At 33.0% G+C, this 17,694-nt stretch overlaps 1 protein-coding gene across 2 annotated transcripts; it reads left to right on the top strand.

Moving 5' to 3' along the window:
- Positions 1 to 6: 6 nt before the first annotated feature.
- On the top strand, positions 7 to 16,395 carry LOC149908068 (oxysterol-binding protein-related protein 1-like). Of its 2 annotated transcripts, none has more exons than XM_090103195.1 (15): positions 7 to 331; positions 1,995 to 2,155; positions 4,105 to 4,302; positions 7,326 to 7,470; positions 7,856 to 8,001; positions 8,586 to 8,734; positions 9,027 to 9,087; positions 9,449 to 9,569; positions 10,016 to 10,152; positions 10,950 to 11,060; positions 11,171 to 11,263; positions 11,535 to 11,604; positions 12,142 to 12,261; positions 12,672 to 12,855; positions 15,549 to 16,395. In XM_090103195.1, the coding sequence occupies exons 1-15, from the start codon at positions 190 to 192 to the stop codon at positions 15,655 to 15,657; spliced, it is 1,947 nt and encodes a 648-aa protein (XP_089959321.1). In that variant the 5' UTR covers positions 7 to 189; the 3' UTR covers positions 15,658 to 16,395. The 2 variants fall into 2 exon arrangements, with proteins under 2 accessions (XP_089959321.1, XP_089959323.1); XM_090103197.1 differs by lacking the exon at positions 15,549 to 16,395 and adding an exon at positions 14,472 to 15,382.
- Positions 16,396 to 17,694: the final 1,299 nt, after the last annotated feature.

Below are 17,694 nucleotides of genomic sequence, written 5' to 3'. Positions count from 1 at the left end.
ATTCAATCTTTCGGTGCAGTGGCGTTTTATGTGGGTAGTAAATATTTTATTAAAAATACGGATAAGTCCTATTTTATATAATTTAGAACTCCAGTTACAAGATCGAGAATACAGTTAGATATATAAATGTGACGGGATAATTTACGTTTTGAAATAAAGAAGCAGTTGATACTGCGCCACAATATAAAAATGACCACAACAAATGAGAATACGGGTATGGAGGCCGAAGAATCGCTCTTATATTCAGCACGCCATGGTGAGATATCTGTGGTCAAGGCCCTTTTAGAAGCGAAGAAAGAGGGAAAACTGACTCTAAACATTAATTGCAAAGGTACAATTTTTTAACAGAACCTGTTTATTTACATTCAATACTTGTTTAAGCTTTGTAATGTTATGATTATGCATGAATGTGAAATATGCTTTCAATTATTCACATTCTATGTGTTTTTTTATACAAGTTCATGCTTCATTTTATTTTATTTCTTTGTATTGAATGTAATATAATATGTTATTTGTCTGTACAGTCTAGATTCTAGCCAATATATTATTTTAACATTATCATTAAGGAAATCCGTTTAAATATTTGGGTTGGCTTTAGTTAACTGCCGCACGAATTTGTTGGAAATATTTATATTTTTAGTTAGCTAGGTAATGTATGATTGTAATTCCAAAATATTATCGTTAGGAAACTTGTAGTTTTTTAGTTATTAATTTTTAAAGTTAATAATTTTTTGTGCGAAAAAAGTGCATTTATCCGTTTTGTTGTGCAAAAAAGCGGACCAAGACGTTCTATTTCACTGTACTGTGACTTTACGCTGCGACCGGCGAGTGCCAAAAGCGATTTTAGGGCGATTCCTACTCAAACAAAAAAAAATCTACGTAGGTAGGTTAAAAAACTATTAAACTTTTATTTTTAATATCCAAATAGGTAGCGAGGAGCGAAGCGACGAGCGTGTTAGGTTTACTCTTGAACTGCCGCACGAGCCGAGCGAGCGAAGCGAGCGTGCCGCGGCAGCGGCCGGCGAGTGCCAGAAGCGACTAAAGGGCGATTCCCACTCAAACAAAAAAGACGTGTGGCACTCGGGGACTGCCGCGGCAAAGCTATTGCATAGCATGCCTTCAAGCCGCACCTCCGTGCCCGTCGGAGTGGGGAGCGCGATGTTTTTCGTTACGCAATTTCTGGATTCGGTCCCCGCGCTCAAGGCCCGCGATAGAAGCTATGCAATAGCTTTAAAAAAATCTACGTAGGTTAAAAAACTATTAAACTTTTAGTATTCAAATAGGTAGCGAGGAGCGAAGCGACGAGCGTATTAGGTTAACATTTGAACTGCCGCACGAGCCGAGCGAGCGAAGCGAGCGTGTCGCAGCAGCGGCCGGCGAGTGCCAGAAGCGACTTTAGGGCGATTCCCACTCAAATAAAAAAAACTACGTAGGTTTTCACAACTTGTTTGTATTTTATTTATGTATCGTAAAATTTTTGTTACACCAATTCCATACATTTTGAGGTTAGAATAGGAAAATTGATTTTTCTCCAAAACTATTGGTTTCCTAACTTTTCCCTTTTGGTGGGAGGGTCCTCCCCTCCTCCCCCCCATCCCCCACCCACAAAAAACCTATAATTCGTGCGGCAGTTCTCTAAAGAAACCCCAAATATTTCTTATTCTTATAAGTAAAATGGAATGGATAAACAAAAAACAACAGTAATATTCATTATCTTGAAACTGAGACATAATTAACTATGTATGAATGATATTATCTTGAAATATAGTACTTTATACTTATAGTATTATTTTTAACATTGGTTTCATTGTATTATCACAATATAAATGTAATTTTAATTCTTAATATTGTTAGATGGTTTATAATTCTATAAAACGTAATCTAAAAAATATATTAAATATTAAGCATATATAAAAATATAGTTATGTGGTACCTATAGAGTTTGCATTTACTATATGAATAATTTAAATATACATATATCCTTATTTATATAGGTAAAAGCAAGACCAACCTAGGATGGACACCGCTTCACTTGGCAACATATTTCGCGCATAAAGAGGTAGCGGAAGCCCTGCTAGCTGCTGGGGCTGATGTGGACGAAGTTAACGAAAATGGGGACACTGCACTGCACAAAGCATCGTTTATAGGGAATGAAGTGAGTACGGTATAGCTATAGTATGTGTGTAGATTAGAGTTAAAATAGCAAATTGAAATTTAGTTTAATAATTGATTTGATATCACATGTTGTATAAAATACCTTGATTTGTGAAACTGCTCCTTTTTTAATACTCAACTTCTTAAGAAGAAAAACTTAAGCATGTATTTTATTATTTATCAAGATTTAGAAGGGTGTGTCAGAATAAATAAGTAATACCAATAGGGAGATAAAGAGTGCTAAGAAACAGAATTTATGAATAATTATCAAACAAGTATATTTTTAAGTTTAGTGGTTTTGTTGTGTTTTGACAAAGACCAAAGTGGCTGTCTTATAAATCCTAAACATGTCTAAAAACAATATAATTTAAGATTTTTTATAATTTTATATGTATGTATTTTGTAATCTTATATATAAAAATGAATCGCAAAATGTGTTGGTAAGCGCATAACTCGAGAACGGCTGAACCGATTTCGATAATTCTTTTTTTATTATATTCCTTGAAGTACGAGGATGGTTTTTATGTAGAGAAAACGTAAACATGTACCACGGGCGAAGCCGGGGCGGACCGCTAGTTTATAATAAATAAATAAACTAGCTGCACTTCAAGGTTTCACACGCGCGGCTCTTCTCCTGCTGGTCTTAGTTTAATGTTATATAGCCTTCCTCGATAAATGGGCGATCTAACACCGAAAAATTTTTTCAAATCGAACCTATCATTCCTGAGATTAGCACATTCAAACAAACAAACTCTTCAGCTTTATAATATTAGTATAGATTTGTAATAATTATGGATGTGAGTCAGCCCGCAATTATTTGCATGAGAAATGTTATATCGTCACACATTTTTATGTTAATGTCGTATAATAGCCAATTTATTCTGAATTTATCTTACAGCTCGGTATAATAAAGAATTCATTAAGATAAGTTAAAAGAAAACATGTGGTTAAAAAAAAAGCGGAATTTTGTAATTCGTATTTTATTTCCAGTTATTATCTGTATAAACTGTTTAGGGTCCTTTTGTATACCAATACAAATAGTGAAGTCCCATGTCCCCTAGTGGGGTAAGGGGCAGATGCATTATACATCTGTTTCACTGATCGATTTTCTTTAGGGACAAGTAGGTGATCAGCTTTCTGTGTCCTAACAGACCAAGATATTTTTTTCTTCGTCTCCACCGAGAATCGAACCCAGGACCCCTCGGTGTTACGCTCGCGCGTCAACCACTGTACCGAGGAGGCGGTCATACCAATACAAAAGAATCCTAAAAGGTTTTTACAGATAATAACTGGAAATAAATTCAAATTTCAATGGGATGGTTCCCATATGACTGATTTTGTTATCAAAAATATTCACTTGGCTCATAAATCAATTTGTTTGCATAATCATGCAAAAGCTATCTTGCATAGGTACATTGCAGTATAGTTTGCATAATAGACGTCTCTAGACTCTAACGACACTTCACAAGCAACAGCTGCTTATGAGCGTGCCAAAGAAATCTTTGCATACGACATAAAAACTTAGTATCTTTAAGTATATCTTTACTAATACTACTAGCGGTCCGCCCCGGCTTCGCCCGTGGTACCTACATGTTTAAACTATCCTCTCTCTCAAGTTGGATCGAACTGCACATGGTATGCGAATTTTATTATAATCGGTTAAGTGGTTTAGGAGTCCATTGAGGACAAACATTGTGACACGAGATTTATATATATTAAGATAAAGCCGAAGGTCTAAATTTTTTGTCAACTCAAATCTTAGAAACTAGTTTGAATAATATTAAATTGTTTTTTCTATTTGATAGTCTATTTGCCCGCGATAGGCAATATAACATCACGCTACAACAAATACGTATAGATGATTAAAATTTATAGAAGCTTCTAGCCAACATAACTTCGATACAATCAGAGATATATCTATAAAACATACCTCCATTTCACACATTCCAGGACCTAGTGATCCTTCTCCTGAACCACCAAGCTGACGTAAACATAATGAACGGGGAAGGCAAAACACCCGTGGACGTGTGCAAAACGCAAGATGTGCAACGCTTGCTCGAAGCCGCGGATCGCGCGATGCGATATGAACGTGAGAGGAAATTACTTAACGCTGCGAAGGAGGGAAGGGTCGATGAGCTGCAGGAATTGGTGAGTTGGCGGGTTTAGGTTGCTTTTCAACCAATAATGTGCAAGGATCTGTTCATTCAGTTTGAAGTTTGAAGCGATACTATTGGTTCTTTACAAACGTAGTCCTCGCTACACATCCTCGTTACATTATTGGTTGAATAGCACCCTTAAACCGGGTTTTTTGAAGTGAAACTTTAGACGTGGTTAGACTGAGAGTAAAATTTCAAGGTCATGGCAATATTGTCACGTCATGAAGTAAGGCGACGATTTAAATATCTTTTAATCATGCGAAAAAAGTTTCACTTCTGACGAACGTTCTTTTTTTGTTAGGTATGGGTAATGGATAAAGGGATAGTAATAAAACACCGCATGGGTAAAGGGTCAATAATATGATTTTAAAACATTCTTGTTAGTAGTTTACAATCACCCCTATTCACAATTACGCACCCTGACTATATTTTGATTTAAGTTATATTATTGATAGACGTCAATATGGAATCAGGATATCCAGAATTCCATTGGTAAAAATGTTGACATCCATCAGTACACGTTCAATAAAATATACCACTGTAGTCACTGTACATTAGCATTCATTGGCAGAACACTGTAAATACTTTACACGTAGGTAAAATACGCCAAATACGTAAATCTTTAATTTCAGTTTTAATTGACACTTGACCCAGATTAAATTTACATGTCTCCCGGAATTTTAAGTTGATGACCACGTAGGTACTAATGTCAATATATGTAATAGTGGCAATATGATAGGTACTCAGGTAATTAATAATTAATAATTAATAATTAACTCCTGTTGCGAGTGAGCTAGGTGTAATCTGTTTTATGCGTGAGAGTGCAGACGCTATTTTAAAATAAAATATTGCTTATATTTAAGCTTACTATCCTGCCATTAAATTGAATGCCTATCGGTATTTTAAAATATAATATTCCTGGAGTGTCTTTTTCATACTCTACTAGCGGTCCGCCCCGGCTTCGCCCGTGGTACATATTTACGTTTTCTCTACATAAAAACCATCCTCGTACTTCAAGGAATATAATAAAAAAAGAATTATCGAAATCGGTTCAGCCGTTCTCGAGTTATGCGCTTACCAACACATTTTGCGATTCATTTTTATATATAAGAATTGCTTGTCATACCATATATTTTATTCTAAAAACTTTATTTTTATTTTACGGTTAACACGATACGCTTTTTTTTAAATAAAATAATTTTTTTTTACTCACACTATTATTAATTTAGTTATATTCATTGAAATTTTTAACACTATTTTCTTATTGTTCTTGAATCGCTACAATATAATATTACTTATATTTTATCTTAATCTTAGTCATTCGGACCCCTCGAAAGATCGAGTTTGTTCTACTTTTTGCATTGAAGTGTCTAAAATCACACTTTATTTCCCGAGGATTTCTTCAACATCTTAAACTTAACCTGATACATTTCAACACAATTAAATACTTATGCACAAGCATAATTAGATTTCAATACTACCCACATATACCGTTAAGAAACTATAAAACTAAGTCAATAACATGATCACACTTAATGACCTTTACTCAACCACAAAAGTATCTATTTACGTAATAGGATGTATTATACAGATAGATATATATTTAAACATCTCATTAATAACACGTTTGAGGTTTCATAAATTAATTTATTTATAAATTAGTTATGCAAATGATTCATTTCACGCGTACGTTGTATTGATATAATGTGGGATGTAGGTCAGTGTTTTATATAGTTTTTTGTTATAATAGTTTGATGTGTATCGTAGAAAAAAACATCGTGAATGAAATTTTTCAAATATCATGTTGTTTTGCCATTTTTTTTACGCGAATCTGCTAAAATTATAGTCATACTTGTTGCAGCGCTGCCTGTTATGATTATTTTATTCAACTATGGAAGCTTTTCCTCTACATTAGCAATAGTTAGCATATTTTTGTTTTACATATTAATAAGAAATTAACGAGAATGTTATCTTAATTTAACTTTTATCAAAATAAACTTTCTAAATTTTTATGTCTTAGTACTTAGTTAATTCTTATCTACTTATCTCATTATAACTAGAAAATAATTATACTTAGGGAATTCGTTAAATGTAGGTATCATGATAAATATTCAACATATTTCTACATCTAATTTGATTTGGAAACAAAATAAAATAACGATGACAAAATATGATGTAATAATAATAATATGTAAAACATGTACTTTGGTTACTCTTATGTGGGCAAGGCATGGTAATAAAATATATTATTGTATAACTAATGAATGCTTTTAAAACTTGTATAAATATATCGAAGGTATAAATAACTAGTTAAGGTTATTTTCATTTTAACGATATATAATCTTTCGTCATAGAAAAATGCGGTTTAAACTTTGGTTACTCTTAGGTGGGCAAGGCATGGTGATAAAATATTTTATTGTATAACTAATGAATGCTTTTAAAACTTGTATAAATATATCGAAGGTATAAATAACTAAGGTTATTTTCATTTTAATGTTATATATTCTTTCGTCGTAGAAAAATACGGTTTAAACTGTGACCTGTAAGTTGCGATCATTAGCCAAATCTCCTTTTAATTTATTTTATCAAGTATAAATGAAATAAAAAGGCCCGGCGGTTCATCAGTGTTCCACTAGTCGGGACGAAACATGCATTCATCTAACTTGCTCTGTAAGACAAAAACTTCCAAAAAAACAATGCCTATTACCTATTACAATTTGTGGAGGTGGTACTATAAAAAACGTACATACTATAAAAAAGACCCACACATCCACCTATATACACCATAAACAGAATTTATTACACATAAAAAATAGTTCCTTTTACGCACGGCAGGGGCGCTTTTCAAATTTCCATACAAGCATTTCTATGGAAATTTTAAAAGCGAAGACAATACGAATAATTTGATGATAGTTTTCCTCGAGCTTCAAAAACTACTATTGCACAATGTATTCTTTTTAATAGTATTTAAATCAACAAATTTTATGAACCTTTTCATTTTAAGTTGTTTTTCAGTTAAGCGGCTCCAATCCCCCAAATATAAACTGCGTGGACGCACAAGGCAACTCCTGTCTACATTGTGTTGCATATAGAGGCCATGCGAGACTGGCTGTGCTTTTGTTGCAAAACGGGATTGACACTACTTTGAGGAATAATAGTGGTAAGTGAATATGCAAATGAGCAATGGATCTACAAATAGTCATGCGAATAACTTGTCTTATTCGCATATGCATATTTAGAATCCGTCCAATAGTTTTTGATAGTTACCAACATACATCCATTTATGCTTTCGCATTTATAATACATATTAGTAGGATATTTCTTACAATGTTTTTCCCTTAACAATTTAATCAACTACCTTACATTGAAAATACAGTAAATTTTATCAAAATCAATTACAATTTTCAATTAATAATAGTTGTTTCTATAATTTTGCTCTTTAGATGGGATACAAATGTGTCATTACATTTTTTTTCATGTATAAATGATTTTTTTAACATCTCATGTTTACAAAATTATGATTTAAATATTTTATTATATTCCAGGTCGCCTAGCAATAGATCTGGCGAAAGACAACGAAATGCGCGAAGTTTTAAGCGTCCGACCGGTGCAAAAGTTACAACGTACTGCGGCCCGCTTCGAAGGACCATTGCTCAAACGGTCTAGGTTTCTGGGATGGAGACCCGTTTGGGTATGTATTTAATTATTATTTTAATTAAAGTTAAAGAAGAAGTTTATTTTCATACTGAAATTATGAAATAATTGTTTCGTGATATAAACAGTTGTATTTTTGATGGTTTTTGATAGAATATATGCTTCATATATTATTATGATGTGATGTAGGTGGGGTATATCTTTATATTCATATAGGAATATATTATATTATACTATATGTATTTATGATGTATTTAACATCATTTTTAAGGTTCGTTACTCATCTAGAACATTTTTTTTGCACAATAATTATTTTGATAAATTTTAGAGTAAAGTATCAGAGTTAAAGTATCATATTTCCTAGAATTCATCATTATTAAAAAAAAAATGTTGTGTGGTTTTATGAAACCACGGTAAAAGTGAAACTGTTCGAACGGTTCCGAACACTGCTTTGTGTAGCGCATGTCGCGTGTCGGTCGGCTGCCGAGTAGGTATACCTACTCGGCAGCCGCGATACACGCGACATGCGCTACACAGACCAAAAAGTTTGAGACGATGTAATAAAAGTTTCACTTTAAAAAGAGTAAATATGATATTTGAATTTATTTAACCTCGTTCCAGGCGGTATTACAACGCGGTGTGCTCCTGTACTACGGATCGCGCGCAGAAGCGGCTCGCGAAGGTGGTCGGTGGCGGGACCGCAAGTATGTGGATGCTGCTAAGATCACCGCGCCTGATACCGAACCTGCGCTCATTGTCGTGGCTTTTAGGTGAGAAATTACACTTATAACAAGCAACCACTTAAAACAACAACTTAAAACAACCATTTCGTGAAATGGCCAATCATGAAATGAGCAAATTTACGATATGGCCACGACATATACAAACAGACGCTATAGCCTGTTAAAAATAGGTCGAGCATACATATAACGTACGTACGTAAAAACATAGAGGAGAAGCCAATATACAGTTCGATTCAAACTTAATAATTATAAATTGAATAAATTGCTAATTTGATAAATCTTTATTTTATGTGTTCGCGTTCATCGTGGTGGCGTTCAGCGATGGAGAGTTGCATCGGCTAGCGGTTCAGCCGGGGGACAGTATTAGTGCGTGTAGACAGGTATAGTGTCTTTATTTATTTCTCTTTTGCATGATATTAATATATAGAGAAGTTTTAATTTGGTGTTTCGATTTGTTACGCAAGACTATAGGTAAACCTACTTTTTCATTATTTTTTTTCTTTTTACTCAAAAATATATCTAGTGTTGTGATGGGAAATTTTGGCAAGGTTTTAAAAAAGTCACACTTGAATACGTTCAACTATTCAAGTGCAAAAACAATAGTTATGATGGAGTTTTTATTCTGTGAACCAATATAGGAGAGATAAAATATTTTTTTTTAATTGCAGCCGTTTTAAAAAGTTTGTGATAAAGAAATGTTTAACGATATTATTTATTAGTTTTTTTTCTATTTTTTTTCAGTCATGGATAACAGCATTCAAAGAGCATATAGCATATTCCGGTCACTACTTGTGGGCGGGAGTCACACCGGATTCGGCCAAGGAAGCCACAGAGGATCTGGAGGACGAATGTAAACCACTGGGTAAGTTAAGTTTTGGTTATTCATTGTTCGCTGTGTTGGTTATTTGATGTGTTATAGTAAAATTACATTTGGTTTAAAAGACAGAATTAATATTTTTGTTCAATGTTAAGTTAAGAAAAGAAAGAATATAGAAATGAACTTTTCATGAAATTATGTAGTATGTAGTAACTAGTAAAACACTAAATTTAATTTATCTCTAAAGAGATTATGTTTGTGCCAGTTTAATTTAATTTATAATGAATTGTATTATTGTAGTAAATAAATAAATAAATAAAATAAAATAAAATTTTGTTGAACAAGAAACGTACAATTTTTTATGTATATCACTCAAATTAGATTTCATGATCATTTTTTTAAATTCATTGTTTAGGGCATATTACCTATCCGTTCCAATAAGCCTTGCAACAAATAATTCAATATTATTTAAGATGCAAATGAATTTCCAGGCTCAATGCAAGACGCGTTAACAACAGCCACAAACAACTTGGCGCTCTTGGACACGCAGCTTCGAGAATGTTCCGCCATATTGGCTGCTTTGGACAAAACGCCGCAAGGACATTCGTTGCTACACTCTGCTTATATGGTGAGGAAATAGTCACTGATATTTTTTGACGTGACAACGTCTTATAATTCGATAGAGCCGGCTGCACGCACGAAAAAAAATGACTCATGCGGCGTTACCTCGCTCTGAGGCGTTCCATGTAAGGCTTGAAGTGCAAGCGAGAGCTCAGAACGAGCGACAAAGAAGCACAATCGGACGTTGTCACGTCAACTATCGTCAGTAAACCGACTTTACAGACAACCAATTTTTTAATACAAATAATAGCCACTTGTTAATTGTTATTTATTTGTACAAATATGGTTAAAATATTAGCTTGTTCAATGCATTGTAAAGAATAGGTATTTTATATAACGATTATATTTTTTAGAGATTTTCTGTCTTTTTTGATCCGCCTAATCAAGCTGGTAGAGAATATCTTTGTCCGGTAGTTTTCATTATGCAGAGTAATTCGGTATGATTTTTTTTTAAATGAGTGATGTAGAGTAGTGCTTCTGCCCCCAAGGTTGTTAAATAATAAAGCCTTTACTTTAATCACTTTTAATCCTCTTTACAATATGTGTTGTTTAAGCTAGCCGTTATGCACTACTGACTAATAATTCTAATGAATGTAAAAAGCGTCGGGGAAACAATGTGGACGCACACATATACAAAAAGCTCGATCAGCGAATTGCATATGTGTGTTCCTACAAGTGACATTAATGATAGTAGTATCTGATCTCTGTTGCAATGGTCCTTCGAACCGGATCTATCTGTTTCCCTCATTATTTTTTTGGTGTAAGATAAATTATTTTTCATTTATTTATTTATGTGTTTTGCAGCGGTTCCAACACGCATGCGGTACTGGGCAGACAGCTCTGGGTGCGCTACGTCACTGCGCCGCGCTGGTTGCGCAGGCGCGGGATAGAGACGCCGCAGCACTCGCTAGAGAGGTACGTGTCTATATCGCTCTACCACTCTCCTTCTCTTCCATTGTCATAATAGCCTGGATTATGACAATTGACGTACAGGATTGGTGCTCATTTTATTTTTATAAACACAGGTAGAACGTAACAGAGTGCTAGAGGAAGCTTTAGCGGCGCTGGCTCGAACGCATCACGCTTTAGAGATGTCGGTAGCGGAAGAATTGACTAAAGTAAGTGCACATTTTTGAATTGGGTAAATGAATCAATAAATATTATTTTTTGTACTTTTCCCATTCAATTCTTATATTTGTTACTTTTTAGCATTATAAAAATTACAACATTTTTCCACAACAGAAAATTTTCTAAAAAATAGAAAATGTTTTAGTGTCAGATGGCACTTTTGCAACGACAACATACGCTTTCAAATAAGCAAATATTTTTGAATATTTTATCACTATATAGCGATTTGGTTGCAATGTAAGTAGGCGCTACTTGTTTCAGAGCAAACGAAAGAAAAAGACGCCTCGTTCGAACAACGAGTCTAAGGAAAACTTCTTCGACGTGTATGACGGTATGTGGTTTGCCATCAATCATTTAAATACATTTTATCATAAATTTTAAAGATCACGTACATTTTATTGTACAATTTAAAGATCACGTTCATAATATTATATACTTTTCATCATAGCAATAACCAGCATTCCTTTCAAACAAACTAGTGGTGTTTTTTTTTTAAGCTATTGGATAGCTTCTATCGCGGGCCTTGAGCGCGGGGACAGAATCCAGAAATTTAGTAACGAAAATCCTCACGCTCCCCGACGGGCGCGGAGGTGTGGCTTGAAGGCATAGCATGCAATAGCTTTACCGCGGCAGTCCCCGAGTGCCACACGTCTTTTTTTTATTTCAATGTATTTTAGGCACATTTATTTAGAGATCTTACTTATTTATTACCTACTTCTTAATACCTAAGAGCGAAAGGTATTGCGTTATTATTATATTTTGTATTATTTTTTCAATATAGGTACGCTTTTTCGTTGAAATGTTTCAATAACACGAACATACGTAATCTTGACAGTATATTCCAACTTTTTTCTATAAATCCTCGCAGAATCTTCAGAAGAAGACGATACATTAGTGACAGCTGGTCTTTCAAGCCCTTTGGGTGCGTTAAGTCCGTGGGGCAGCAGTCCGGATCTAACACGACGCACTCCGATTGGCAGTGATAGTGGTGAGCAAACAGACATACAGAAATATTTGTATATTATTATATAGTTATGGGAATAAAGTATAGATTTAGAATTTTGGGCAATGTGTTAGTAATTTTTTTTTCTGAAGTTTGGTGTAAGGTGTAATTTTAAAACCTTCAATGCTATATTTTTGACCAAACAAGAAATTAGTGCTTACTTGTTTTAAATTTATGAAACTTCGCAGATGATTGAAAATTGGAAAAACATCTGTGATGAATAGCAGTAGACATAGTTAAAACTGCATGATCGAATTTTTTGTTGCCTTTTAAGAGCCTAATCTGTATCAAACAGTTACCGGCTTTGCAGAAGCTGCCTGATTTTTGCCTATGATATTGCCATTTTTATTTCCATTTACAAATATACTTTTTTAACAAATGTATATTCAAACCAGGTGACATAACACCAACAAACGAGCCAGCCGACTACGACCACCGTCTCTCCGGGTCCTTCACATCGGGGTCTCCACAATCACTACACACTGCGATAAGTCCAGCAAGTTCAAGGGGCACTTTGGTATCGCAAGGCGGACACGTGTATAGAAACGCTAGGTCGCATAGGAAGAATACTACTCCGAGGTTTGTATTGTAAAAACATAGGAAAAATGTCCTATAGGACCAAAAGAAATAGTCCATCGTCAACTTTTCGGGAATGTGTGGTAAAGTAAGGTATAAGGTAGAATTTGATATTTTTGGATTTATGGCATTCAAATGCTTTATAAATATAAATTTATAAAGTGTAAAAAAAACGATCCACGAGGCCCACCTCGTGATCGTTTTTTTTTCGAGTCCCAACTCGAACCCGCATCCTATCTCGCCACCCGTTATAAGGTATATAAGTATTCATAGCTATAAACTGCTTCAATCTTGTTAGTTCTATAGGCGCAAAGGAAGAATACTACTCCAAGGTTTGTATCCTATGAAAAAATGTTTTTGACGCATCAGTCCAAAGAAAATGATCCATGAGCAACTTTTCTGGCTAAGAGACCTAATAAGACATAGTAGGTATTGCTGCATACTGGAACGCAAGATCGTATAGGAAGAATACTGTTCCAAGGTTTGTATTGCTAATAGTCAGAATTATATAGCATATGGAGTTATCCCATGTCAATGATGAAAGCACTACTAGATTAACAGGTTTGTTAAGTTACATAGGAAGATTATTGCTCCGAGGTTTGTATTGCTTTTAGTGTAGTAAGGAGCTATAGCTACAAACTGCCATCAATCCTGCCAGCTCTAAAGGGGCATGGGGACGATGATACCATTCTGAAGTTTGTATCGTTGGTGAAAGTTTTATTGGCTTATGAGTCTAGAAGAAATGGTCCATAGTCAGCACTTCTGGAATACATGGTCGAGTAACAAGAGTATTTTACCTTTACTAAAGTTTACAAAGTCATAAAGGCGGTATAGATAAAAACAGCTACAGGTTTGTATCTCCTTTAGCCTTATATTTTAATCATAAATACTTGTAAAACTTTACATGAATAAAAAAGCTTTGGAGTATGACAAGAGAAATTTATTATGGTTGCAGCCCAGGGACATCGCTTATGGTTAACAATAATTAGCTTTCGGTAATTATTACGATTCCTAAACGCCAATTATTTTATTTTACTTAATAAAAGCATTTATTAAAGAAGGATTTCACAAAGTTGCTCAAGTTTGTATTGTTATTAGCCCAATAGAAAAATTGTCCAACAATTTTTATAACCTTTATCATTGGCTTTATCATTGTAAATATATCAGTGGGTAAAAAACTAAATGCAAATCCTAATGTATTTAATTTAGTAACTGGGTATTATATAGGTTTAACAATCGGATTATAAAAAAGACGTATTATCCCTACTAATCCCTACTAATATTATAAATGAGGAAGTAACTGTCTGTCTGTTACGCTTTCCCGCTTAATTCTCTCAACCGATTTTGATGAAATTTGGCACAGACAATCTTTAGACCCTAAGAAAGAACATAGGCTACCTTTTATCCTCTTATCAAAACACCACGCGGGCGGAAGCTAATTAAAACTATGATTAAAAGTAAACTTTTGACGTAACGGTGAATTTCAAGTTTAACCGCCATAAATATTTTATTTGAACCACTTATTTTCATGCCTGAAAGTTTTTTTTTTTCATTGAACCCCCTGTATGATTTAATATTTCATTCATTTATTAATTTATTTTTATTTTCTTTTGTTCCAGTTCAAAATGGTCGCTTTAATTTTACATTTTCAAGCACAAATGACATTTGATAAGCATTTTATGGCATTTGACATGTGTTTGCGCAAATTTTATTTTTTGGTACTGTTTCCATATACATAGTCGAATTGATTATAGTAAACATCATGTATATATTAGTAGTTTTCATTAGAACGTCTTGGATTGTGATAGTATTTTTTTTTCTTTTATTTTATGTTATTACGATTTAAGATGTTGTCGTGGTGTTATTTATGTCGCAGGACAATTGTATTATTTCGCTGTTTACAAACGGTCGGCATTTTGTAATATGCCGAGGATTTTTCCAAATGTCGACAAGGCCACCTATTTTTGTGTGTAAAAAAAAACATGAACCTAACCCACCCCCTTATCCAAACCAAAAATTTCTGATTACGAATTTTCTGCAAATTACAACGGAGAAATAATACAATTTGCCTGACATATACACTCACATATAAACACAATATAAGCCAATATATGTATTATAGTTTGACCAATAGGAATTAAGTACGATGACGAGCAAAATGATTTTGATTGGTTGTGTATATGTGTGCGTTTATATCATTCATTTACTAAACCTGGGATGGTAACATTTGTCGTAAATTTTAATTATGGTTTATTTTTTATTTGGTATTTGTTTTCTACTTAATTAGAATCGGTGTAATATTGTAAAAATTGGAAAAATATCTGTGATAATTATTATGTTATGTTGCGTATAAGTTGTATATATTATGTTGCTTTTTTGGAAAATTATTGCCTTATATGGTGCTTCGATTAAATTATATTAAGCGCACATTTTGTAAAATTGGATCTGAATAATGTGATTGTGTGAGGTTTTTAATACTATTAATAATTAATCATTCCAAATTATGACTTTAATAATAAACCAACTCAGTGTAATGCTTTTATTAAGAGGCTTTGATTATTATTGTATGGAAATTTATTTGCAGTGACAGTTGACAGAAATAATGAAGAAAAAAAGAGACAGATGATGAAAAAATATGATTAATTGTTTTAGATTTTTCGTTTGTTGGTTTCATTTGATTTTCTTTTCTGTTGCAGCTCAAAATGGTCGTGCAAATTTTTTCTAAATTTTAAACGACTTTCGGCATGTTTTTGGAACTTGACAAGCTATTTGCGCAAATTTTGGAATAATTTGTTGCTTATTTAGTTGTACAATTGGCAGAAATTTAATGTTGTTCTCAATAACTATACTCATTTCAGTATATGGACTATAATGTTAAGTTTGTAAATCTTTGGCACAACACAATAAAAATAGGTGAAAAATTATCGGTATACGAATCACTGACAATATTTTTCTTCGTATTCTTTTACTAATGACTGAATATTCTCTTTATGTTTACTTTGACCTGTCAAAGTGACATTTCTCGCATATGATCGCGCCTAGATTATTTCAATTTGCTATAAACTAGGAAACTGACTAAAAGCAAAAACTGTGACATATATGTTGAAATAAATAATATATTATCATAAAAATTTCAATAAGAAAATATTGTTTGATTTGGTTTGGTTTGGTTTGAATTTCTAATTTTTTTTTAATGCGGCCAAGCAAGCTTTCTCCCTCGCACAATTAATGACAATTGGTCGTATGCCTAATTTCTCGATCATAATATGACTAGTTTAATTTGTGTATATTTTTAGATCTCTTTATGTCGTGTGCTTTAAAAATTTATACGTAGATACTAGGACTGGATTGAGTTTGGTTATTGAAAGCAGAATAATACAAAGTTGATTGAAATCCGGATTTGAATCTCAGATTTTATTTAAAAACATCTTTTGATGTATTGCTTGTTAATGTGAACTGTTCGATGTTTTGTCTACCCTATTACGATATTGTTCAGTTCTTTCCGTGTGCAGTTTCAGGAGATCTTATAAAAGTACAATATAATAATATTAGAAGAAAAAAAATATAATTTAAATATAAGGAGTGATTTTACACGGAAAGTTATAAAATTGTACACGGAAAGTTTCAATGTTAGACTCCTTATTCAATTATATTTTATGAGCCACCATATTCGTTGTTTTAACATTGACATAAATATTGTCATAGGTTTAAAGAATAGACTGAGTGTCAAACAATTGGGCATAAAAGTTAGAAAGAGATCGATGTTTATAAATGCTAAATGAAAAAGAGATAGATAGTCATCTCGCAGTCGTATTTGAATTTATAAGAACTCAGTCAATTCTTTTTTGTGGTAATTTCAGATACGATTTTGAAAGCTTTTTAATAAAAATAAAAAAAAACTTTTATTTAATAAATATCATATTATAAAAAAAAATCGTGTCTGTAGAAACCAGGTTCAATTGTTTTCTTGATCTGCATTAAGATCTTTTGCACATTCTAAGGTGTAAGTGTTGTCTATCTATCGATAAACATTCAACAATAATATCGATAAGACTACATCACTAGTGTTGTAAAATTCCAGAACTTTTGATAGACGTTACAACTAAATATGGTCTGAAAATATCGATATTCAGACAACACTATTAAGCCGTATTAAATTACCGAGGAAGCAAGTATTAATCCATTTATAACGTATCTGTGTGGAAGATCTTACATAACATTGACCATTAATTTCCATGTTTTGACGTTCTATTTTAGTTTTTGTGTATGGCTTCTGAGTACTTAAAAGGATCTTTAAAAACGACGCTTTCACATATCCTTGTCCCTTTCTAACTCGTAGATATTTTATTTTATAAGAGCAAGATGAACAGTATTAACTGCTCTTTTTCGATATCTTTTTTAAAAACAGATAAAAAATATATCTTTCTCTTTCTAGAGGATATAGAAAGGGACAAAGCTATGAAGAAGGAATCTTTCTTGACCCATAGTTTGTTTTCTTGCATTAGAACTATCCTTACATGTGTTTCAATATGTAATTGATGCATTGTTGAATTATGTTTGAAAATATCAAAGTATTGACTGAAGAGCTGTGTCCATCTTTACTATAACAATTTTTCCTTTATAATTTATATAAAAGCACAAAATGAAAGATTGATTTTAATATACTTTCTGACATTTGTAATCGGCTCTTTTTATTCTTTGATATTTCCGAGCTTTTGTAAAAATGTGAATGTGATTGTAATATATATACCTATATAAATACGATGTGATATTATAATTAATTTTATTTTTATTACCAATTATTTTGTTAAGTTATATTTTGACCATTTTTTTGTATTAAAT

The sequence above is a fragment of the Colias eurytheme genome, chromosome 6, assembly GCF_061535395.1.
Source record: "Colias eurytheme isolate Ceu_HAF_F1 chromosome 6, ilColEury1 Martin Lab GWU primary, whole genome shotgun sequence".
Classification (NCBI taxonomy): Eukaryota; Metazoa; Arthropoda; class Insecta; order Lepidoptera; family Pieridae; genus Colias; species Colias eurytheme.
Note: the sequence above shows the minus strand (reverse complement) of the source record. Positions and strands in the feature narration are given on the sequence as shown.